Consider the following 10,775-nt stretch of genomic DNA (forward strand, 5'->3'; position numbering starts at 1 on the left):
TCATGACTTCAGCTGTCTGCATGCTGCAAATCATCTTTTTCCCACCCACTGTCATCAAGTTTGTTTTATACGGCGACTACTGTGTTGTTTCACTAGAAGGTATACCAATGTTTTTTATTCCTTCTGGTATCTATTTTTAGCTCATAAGTTTGTTAAAACACTCTTCTTCAATTTTCGTTGAAAATGGAAAACCTCAAGCTCAAGAAAGAAAAACCTTTGGCCCTTGACTTTTCGCTTGCTCTAGGTTTTACATTTTATCCAAAATGTTGGAGTCGTGTTTTAAGTAGCATATATACATAACTACCGTAGATAGCCGACCTCATAGCAAACCCAAGGTGTTAACTTGGTCCTTGCAATCTGTATCATCATCTGTATGAGTCTGTTTGTACACAAGCCACATCACCAACATAACACCACATCTTCATGATCCATCATCGGAAACAGAATATCAATAAATCTGTGTTCAGTTACGCAAGTTGATCCCGTCATGACACTATCTAATAATAAGAGTTCATTGTATATCTGGACTGATGTTTGTAATCTATTTAACAATTTTACTCAACATTCACTCAATAATGTGTACATAAATTTCTGCGAAATAATGTGTCCCTCCAACAGATACAATTTCTGCATACCCCTTTCCAAAGGGTCTGCTTTACTACATACCAGCACCATCTCACACGACATTTACACCATCCACGATCATATCATTTCATGTGATGCCTTGAAAAGAACCATAGTTGACAGAGAATGGATACATATATCATGACTACCATATTTTGACTCACAAAAAGTAATATTTGTTGTTTGATTATTATTTGTCAACATTGATTTTTGTGACGGCAATAGCTCGATCGCACAAAATCTGACTGGTCAAACTGTTTCCTACATAAACAGTATCCAACAAAACCGCACTCAGCAATATTCCAGCTATTTTATGGTGGTTTGTAAATAATCGAGTCTGGACCAGACAATCAAGTGATTGACATCATGAGCATCGATCAACGCAATGTGATACGATGACATGCATCAACAAAGTCAGCGAGCCTGAACACCCGATCCTGTTAGTCGCCTCTTACGACAACACAGTTACCATTTACATCAAGCATGGGTTGCTGAAGACCAATTCTACCCCGGATCTTCACAGGTCCTCATCATATGAATTGGTGGACAACCACCATAAGTACTTCAGCCAAAAACACACTCAGGGACAGGGGGGGGTCAGCTGTCCAAGCTGCTGCTATTTGTCATACTGAGTTGCTGCCCTTCAGTGTGCATGGTCCCTGATTATCATCATTGATTTGTCAGCACTGATCCTGTGCAAGGCGGCTTTTCACCATCTAAGAACTGCACCACTTCCTGATTTCCGCCTCCATTAAGCTGACATGCTATGACTGTTTTTTGGGGTTCAGAATACTTTTTTTGTCACAGTTCCAAGACATACATTACCCAAAAGAAGTTAGAGACCATTTAATCCCTTATAATACTACAGTCAATCTGTCATGTCAGTGTATCTGTAGTTATATGAAGTGAGTGAGTATGGTTTTACACCGCTTGTAGCACCAGAAATGGACTTCACACATTAACCCATGTCAGAAATCTAACCTGGGCCTTTGGCCTGACAAGCGAACGCTTTATCCATAAGGCTACCCGACCCCCCCGTAGACATATGAAAAAATTTGGTGTTGTTTAGTTTCTTTGAGTAATATATAATATTCTCTTTGTAGAGTCAAAACACAAATTGTTTTCAGGACATCGAACACATTCAGCAAACATGTAAAAAAACGGTCAAATTGTCGTTCTGTGACCACAGTGACCGCAGTGACTTCCATGTCATCACAGAGTGGACGTCTGCTAGCGCCCTGTTATCAGCGCGACGAGATGGACTGGTGCATGCTCACCACCTCCAACATGACAGAGACACAGACCCCCTGAGACACCTCTGACATTCTACATCTTCTGATAAATGCCAGTTTAATCTCCTAACAGAAAGAAATCAAAGACCTACAAGTGTTAATTCAGGGAACATTATCTGTAAATTGTTTGCAATAAAGACTAATTGGCAGTGTGATAAACACACTTCAATGGAACAATAGTTATATTTCCGTGTTATGTGAAAATTAAATCCTGAAAGTCGATTCCATGATTCTGCCTGACGACATATACCATTCCGTACACACATATTGGTTGGGGATGAGGTGGTGGGGGAGTCACATTGATATTGAGTTGCATTTTTGGCTAGGGGTCAGCAGTCGTATTTATTTGGAGACGCATTAATTTCAAGATTGACAGTATATGATATCGGTAGTCCTACAAAACCTGGGAATTACAGTTATGTACACACATGCCTTGAATAGTTTGTTCAAACAAAATATACTAGCATGCTCCAGCCTCAAATTTTTTTTAAAATTTGAATAAAAATCTAATAATACATTTTTTAAGTTTTGTTCTGACATGACCCATGGGACAATACAATATTTCAATCATAATTGCAAGTTTTTTACATCCAAAGCTGCAGCTGGTTATAGCTCCCAAAAGACATTTTTTGACGTTAAACACATATATTGTTCTCATACAATGCTGCCATGATCACTCTGAATAATAGACGTCAATTCATCGGAAACATTGTTCAGTGCTTGTTCATAAACCGTGTGATGGCCGGATAATTAAAACACAATTGATCTATTAACACATTGTCTCCAACATCAAAGGTATCCGTGTTGTTTGGAAACACCTGCTCACATGCACAGGTGAAAAAAGTCCTACATCCTGTTATCTTATTACAATATCTAATTTGCATATTTATGTCATTGGCGTATGACATGCAGGTTTTTATGTCATAAGCTTATGTCAGCGATAAATAGGTGAGGTGAGGTGAAATTGGGTTTAACGTCGCGTCCAAGATTATTGCACTTATATAGCGACGTGCATGTACGTGTGTGTGTGGTGGCTGCTTGTACTAGTCCGGACAGATGCCGATTTATAGTGCTAGCTCACTGATATACCATGCCGCAGTTTAACATAAATACCCCACTCAGACACAGTATACTGACTCCGAGTCCTTGTTTTAGCCCCTTAATGCCGAGCGCCAGACAGGGTAACAACAAGTACCATCTTTTAACATCTTTTGGTATGACGCGGCCGGGGATCGAACCCCGAACCTTCCTCTCTCCGGACGGACGTTCTACCACTAGACCACGGAGGCAGTTCAGGGATAAATAAGATCATTAGATAAATGATAAATACTGCTACAAAATTAAGCAAATCGTGCATCATAACGCTGATTGAATTATCCCTGAGTACATTTCGGTAACCAGACATTATATTGGGAGTGAAAACGCATATTGGCTGAGGTTAAATACATAATCGAGTCTTAGTCAAGAAAACCCTGTCATGCTGGACATTATCACTGCAACATGGAGAGGCTGCTTGTCATAAGACTCAAACTTCATCAATCCGAGAAGCAGAACAAGGTCGGTCTGTCCACAAAAGAGAAAGGCATGGTGCCAGTTGTTCGTTCTTCACACGGAACTCTTCAGCTGGACAGATGGCTGTGTTGACTCTCAGGTCGTGCTCATTCTAGCAAATATCAGCATTGAGAGGGCTCCTGCTTGATGCCAGGCCACAACAAACTGATAACTTGGAATCAGTTTTTGGTACAAATTTTCCTGCACTGCCTATTTTGACAGAGGTTCCATACCATAGTTCTCAGCAACGTGTCAAGTTAACAGTCTGTATGGGGAATGTCATTTTGTCACATGAACAATCAGAAACTTTGACTTAATATTTGGGCTGGGATGATACTCCAACAGTAGGATCCGATACGTATCACGATACCTTGCTCAAGGTTCGATTCGTATCCCGATACATGCATGTGCTCTTATCTGTGTTGTGTAAGCCCTCTTTAACATAGACAGGATAGCCAAATACCTGGCACACTGACAATTTACAGTTGGCAATGTCAAGTATGGCGCAATGGTTGAAAATATTTACATTTTCACCACTAATTTTCTCTACTTATTGGTGTTTGGTGTAACAGATATTGAAGCAAACATTTAAGGTAAGAATCGATATTATTTCCTTTGAGTTTGACTGTAATCGATACTTGTATCAAGAAGTAAAAACTCGCATTCCAGCGATACATCAGATTTATCTCCCACCACTGCTTAATATAGTGCTTCTTTGTCTTGTTAAATCAGCTGTAAGGGTCAGTGAGTGAGTGAGTTGGGTTTAACGTCGCTTTTAACAGTATTATAGTTATATTGTGGCGTGTCAGCTTGGGAGGAAAGCCTGAAGTGATGCAGGTCTCAGATATTTACCACTTCGGTGAAACCCACGAGCACGGGCATGGTGCTGACAAACCTAGAAACATAATCGGGGCGAACCGGGATTCGAACCCACAATCATAGGTTTCTGGCTTGCCCAAGGGATGCAACTCTGCCCAGGAAATCGCGGCGCCTTAGACGACTGGGCCACCCATGTCCCCAGTAAGGGTCAGAAGTTTACATAGATCATAAGGTCATGAAGCATGCAAGAAGACAAAAAGATTTACCATCAGTATCTACCCAACAGACGTCCTACACCCGTGTGGACTGAACGACAAACTGATGATCACGTCTTGGCTAATCTCACATTTCCAACTTGGCAGTCACAATGGTACACGAAGGTCATAGTGGTGCCAAATTTCAAACTACACAAATGTAGACATTTCACCTTGCACTAACTACATGTTGAATTCATGTAGAAATGAATTTATGAATTGCTATAAATTAATTATGAAAAGATGAGCATATCCTGCCCCAATGGTGGCACCCAAACACACAAACACATGCAGAGGCAGGTCAACTGTTAATCAAAGGAACCTAAGAACAAATTATCGTTTATTAACAGCCTAACCATAACATCTCTAGATAAAGATTTATGTGCACAAATTAACTGGAGCCACTGGAGAGAAACAGATTGAAGAATGATTCATTTCTTTTTAGCATGTCTAAATGTATAAATTTCCGATGAAACCAGGCAGACATAAGGAGAGAAAGGAGGCCTGTAAAACATAAAACACATAAAACATATCAGAACAAAATTATTCAGTAGCATAGTTTTTCAAATGATGTAACCACAGATTATTTAACGTCACAATAAAAAGTTTGTTACAAGATATAAATTATGATCCAAGCAAACTAATTATTTAATGTTTAATGCTTCCAAATTAAGACAAATGGAGATGAATTAATAGAAATGAATTTGTTCACTTAACTGCCAATCAATGCCAAATGTCAGGAAGGGGGAAAAGGAGTACCATCTTTTAACAACTTTGGTATGATGTTCCCTCTGCTAAACCACGAAGTGTAAATCTTGAGTCAACAACTTTGCTGTTGCAATATTTCAGCCCTATGTTTTTAAGATTTGTTTGTTTGTCATCACTGCACACAGTAAGCTAAATGACGTCAGTCTGTAAATAATCCCGTCTGGACCAGTGATTGACATCATGAGCATCGATCTACACAATTGGGATACGATGACATGCATCAACCCCAGTCAGCGAGCCTGACCACCCGATCCAGTTAATTGCTTCTGACAACAAGCGTAGTCGGTTGCTGAAGACCGATTCTACCCCGGATCTTCACGGATCACTTTTTTCAAGAAAGGACAGGATAATTGCTTCAGACCAAACATAATCCATGGAGGTGGTCACAGGGTTTCAGGAAGCCTTGAAGCCGCAGTAATGAAGTCCTGGGTATGAAAAACTGGATGATTAGTGAAGAAGCTGATACAGCAAAACATGTTTTTGAGGACTGTTTTTTCAAAGTTTTTCACCAACTGATAGAATAACCAAATTATCCCCATTGACCCCTTCTCCACATTCAGTCCCTTCATCCAACATCAGATTTCTACCATGTTGGAACCTAGAGAAATATGACTTACAGGATAATCGGAAAGAAATACTTTAATACAGGTTGTAATGAGAAAGAAATACTTACTGGCGACAATGAGAGAGAAGAACTTACTGGCGACAATGAGAGAGAAATACTTACTGGCGACAATGAGAGAGAAGAACTTAATGGCGACAATGAGAGAGAAATACTTACTGGTGACAATGAGAGAGAAATACTTACTGGTGACAATGAGAGAGAAATACTTACTGGTGACAATGAGAGAGAAATACTTACTGGCGACAATGAGAGAGAAGAACTTAATGGCGACAATGAGAGAGAAATACTTACTGGCGACAATGAGAGAGAAGAGCTTAATGGCGACAATGAGAGAGAAGAACTTACAGGCGACAATGAGAGAGAAATACTTACTTGCGACAATGAGAGAGAAGAACTTAATGGCGACAATGAGAGAGAAATACTTACTGGCGACAATGAGAGAAAAATACTTACTGGCGACAATGAGAGAAAAATACTTACTGGCGACAATGAGAGAGAAATACTTACTGGTGACAATGAGAGAGAAATACTTACTGGTGACAATGAGAGAGAAATACTTACTGGTGACAATGAGAGTGAAATACTTACTGGCGACAATGAGAGAGAAGAACTTACTGGCGACAATGAGAGAGAAATGCTTACTGGCGACAATGAGAGAAAAATACTGGCGACAATGAGAGAGAAATATTGGCGACAATGAGAGAGAAATATTTACTGGCGACAATAAGAGAAAAATACTGACTGGCGACAATGAGAGTGAAATACTGACTGACGACACTGAGAGAGAAATGCTTACTGGCATCAATGAGAGAGAAATACTTACTGGTGACAATGAGAGAAAAATACTTACTTGCGACAATGAGAGAAAAATACTTACTGGCGACAATGAGAGAGAAATACTTACTGGCAATAATGAGAGAGAAATACTTACTGGCCATAATAAGAAAGAATATATACATAATTAGAATGTACTCCCATTTATCATTTAAGTGAAGTCTCATCCAAAATGGATGCTTTGCTCAATGAAGTTGTTATTGACATCCTTATCTTTTACCTAAGGGCAAAATTGGTACGCCTAAGATGCTGCCATTAGCTGTGCAGAGTTGTGTCCCTTAGGCATGCCCCAATTAGCTATGCAGTTATGCTACATCATTTCAATGTGATTTTTGTGGCCAATGGCTGACATGTCAATTAACTAAAGGTCTAAATTCATCAATATTTGCTTGAGTTACCATAATAACTACATAACTCAACCAGATGAGTTAATCAAAATGGGCTCCAAATGTCAATATCAAAGATTCAATACATAGAACGTAGACTACCCTCTACAGTGACAAGGGTCTTTACTAACAGTATGGCACCCTCTATAGTGATATAAGTGTTTCTCAATACTATGACACCCTCTAGAGTGACAAGGGTGTTTTCCAACAGTATGGCACCCTCTTTAGTGATAACAGTGGTTCTCAATAGTATGACACCCTCTTTAGTGATAACAGTGGTTCTCAATAGTATGGCACCCTCTTTAGTGATAACAGTGGTTTTCAACAGTATGGCACCCTCTTTAGTGATAACAGTGGTTCTGAACAGTATGGCACCCTCTTTAGTGATAACAGTGGTTCTCAATAGTATGGCACCCTCTTTAGTGATAACAGTGGTTCTCAATAGTATGGCACCCTCTTTAGTGATAACAGTGGTTCTCAACAGTATGGCTGCCTCTTTAGTGATAACAGTGGTTCTCAATAGTATGGCACCCTCTTTAGTGATAATAGTGTTTCTCAATAGTATGGCACCCTCTTTAGTGATAACAGTGGTTTCTTAATAGTATGGCACCCTCTTTAGTGATAACAGTGGTTCTCAATAGTATGGCACCCTCTTTAGTGATAACAGTGGTTCTCAATAGTATGGCACCCTCTTTAGTGATAACAGTTGTTCTCAACAGTATGGCACCCTCTTTAGTGATAACAGTGGTTCTCAATAGTATGGCACCCTCTTTAGTGATAACAGTGGTTCTCAATAGTATGGCACCCTCTTTAGTGATAACAGTGGTTCTCAACAGTATGGCACCATCTTTAGTGATAACAGTGGTTCTCAATAGTATGGCACCCTCTTTAGTGATAACAGTGGTTCTCAATAGTATGGCACCCTCTTTAGTGATAACAGTGGTTCTCAACAGTATGGCACCCTCTTTAGTGATAACAGTGGTTCTCAATAGTATGGCACCCTCTTTAGTGATAACAGTGGTTCTCAATAGTATGACACCCTCTTTAGCGATAACAGTGATTCTCAACAGTATGGCACCCTCTATAGTGATAATAGTGTTTCTCAATAGTATGGTACCCTCTATGATGACAAGGGTGTTTCCCAATAGTATGGTACCCTCTATGATGACAAGGGTGTTTCCCAATAGTATTGTACCCTCTATGATGACAAGGGTGTTTCCCAATAGTATTATACCCTCTATGATGACAAGGGTGTTTCCCAATAGTATTGTACCCTCTATGATGACAAGGGTGTTTCCCAATAGTATGGTACCCTCTATGATGACAAGGGTGTTTCCCAATAGTATGGTACCCTCTATGATGACAAGGGTGTTTCCAAATAGTATGGTACCCTCTTTGATGACAAGGGTGTTTCCCAATAGTATGGTACCCTCTATGATGACAAGGGTGTTTCCCAATAGTATGGTACCCTCTATGATGACAAGGGTGTTTCCCAATAGTATGGTACCTTCTTTCATGACAAGGGTGTTTCCCAGTATGACACCATCTGTAGTGACAAGGGTGTTTCCCAGTATGACACCCTCTATAGTGACAAGGGTGTTTCCCAGTATGACACCCTCTATAGTGACAAGGGTGTTTCCCAGTATGACACCCTCTATAGTGACAAGGGTATTTCCCAGTATGACACCCTCTACAGTGACAAGGGTGTTTCCCAGTATGACACCCTCTACAGTGACAAGTGACAGTATGATATCTATGGTACTAGGGAAAGCTTGCATATCAATGCTGTAGTATCTTCCAAATTATTTGAAGAGAATTAGTTCAGGGAGGACTCAAAGAGGAAATGTCAATCCAAGGTCATTCCCAAATTCCAAGATTTTCAAGCCTGCCTGACATGTCAGATTCATGCTAATGTAGAGGACCAGTTTTCAACACTGTTAGAATGCAAGGCGACCTGATCCCTGAGGAAGGCTCCTTTACAATTTTATCTCCAAAACATATATGACAGTGCCATCATGAATCTCCATGCTGCAGCCAATGAAATGGCAGTATTCAGGTTTATTTCTTGAACATGGGGCGTGCCCTGTTGGGGAGAATCACTACATGGTGTGATAAATATAGAATACTAAACAAGCTCCCGTGTAATACCAATTTTATAAAATGAGTGAATAGTTGCGGTATCTGACGAGCGAAAGTGAGTCAGTTACCACACCTATTCACGAGTTCCATAAAATTGGTTTTACATGGGAGTGAGTTTAGTATTTTATTTATTACTTGTCATTTATAACGTTTTTAGAATTATACTGTTGAGTATCAAATGCTGACACCTACACGATCCATGGCATAGTCCAATTGAATTTAACATAATAATACTTCAAATATGTCAAAAGTTGAAACGTATGAATTTAATACCATACAAGAGTCCACCTTTAGAATTCACAAAATTATCGTAGGGCTAAGACTATCGCAACTCACATACTTTATCTTGGACTAACGACTGTTGTTGCGCTACAATACGATCGCCTTGTGGAACGGGCCTTGCACCTCAAAGTTTACAATAACGTCACAATACCCGATGACGTAATTTGTGGAATTTTGTTGCAAGATCCATCGGCGAAACAATGCCATGTGACGTCGGCCTAGCAACAAGGTTGCTGGGGTCATCGAGTGTGCATAAGCTCCTCTCAGTGATCTATCAACTCCACACGCAATGTTATTGAAAAAGGCAAGGGATGTCGAGAGCTTTCAATATTTCTTCGTGAAATGTGTTCCGAGAGTACATAAGCACGCTTTTTGGTATTACACAATGTGTAATACAGCTGTACGTTTATTAAACAGGTGATCTCTTCACGGGCAAGGAATAATATGGATTATGTTTAAACCATTTTAAATAAATTGCAAGTGATTCCGTGGTATTTGATTGGCTTAGGCTAACCAAGAAGTTTTGTATGTGTTTACATCTCCATGAACTGAAAAATCATTAGGCTGCCCCCATTAACGAACTACTATTTCCTGATTGGCTAATAATAGAATGGGTGGGGCTTGACTTGCATGATTGTGCTGAATGATGTCGCATTGTTGTCTACAGTTGGGGTTGTGTGTCAAGGATTAGATAAGCAGTCTGTGAAGTTATTATTGTTGACATATTTATGTATAAACATTGCCTTCAATATGTTATTGGTTTTATTGACATAGCAATGTAAAACTGTGGTGTACACTTTGCCTAACTCCACAGATTTTATGTCTTTATGTCTTTCTCCATAAACATAAATATTGAAGTCAATTCTTGATAACCTTGAGTGAATGAGTTAACATCTAACTTTGCATCATAAATATTTCATCCACATAATCACAATTCTATAAGAGAACAGTATAAGAAGCATATGTTTTATAATGCGCAGTCAGGGATCGAAACACTGACTTCTGCTCCCCAGACCGACACTCTACCCACTACACCACTGAGGCTGTCCCATAATCAACAACTTGAGTCACTGCTTGAGTCCACATCTAACTTAGCATTCACAATATTTCAACCACCAAAACATTTTTTATCCAGAAAAGGACAGAATGTTCTGTCAAAGGTAAAAATAATCAAGATTGATGTCCTGTTGACACAGGGACT

The 10,775-nt window shown here is 39.6% G+C and overlaps 1 protein-coding gene across 1 annotated transcript; it reads left to right on the forward strand.

Annotated features, from left to right (window-relative positions):
* The first annotated feature begins 5,916 nt into the window (after positions 1 to 5,916).
* On the forward strand, positions 5,917 to 6,633 carry LOC139478392 (RNA polymerase-associated protein LEO1-like). Its single transcript, XM_071260833.1, has one exon. The coding sequence runs from the start codon at positions 5,917 to 5,919 to the stop codon at positions 6,631 to 6,633; it is 717 nt and encodes a 238-aa protein (XP_071116934.1).
* The last annotated feature ends 4,142 nt before the right edge of the window (positions 6,634 to 10,775 follow it).

This window comes from Haliotis cracherodii, unplaced genomic scaffold (assembly GCF_022045235.1).
Source record: "Haliotis cracherodii isolate W230 unplaced genomic scaffold, xgHalCrac1.p SCAF_4, whole genome shotgun sequence".
Taxonomy (NCBI): Eukaryota; Metazoa; Mollusca; class Gastropoda; order Lepetellida; family Haliotidae; genus Haliotis; species Haliotis cracherodii.

Excerpts from the sequence above, each read along its gene's own strand:
- LOC139478392 (XM_071260833.1), top strand. The coding sequence starts at position 5,917 with ATGACTTACAGGATAATCGGAAAGAAATACTTTAATACAGGTTGTAAT.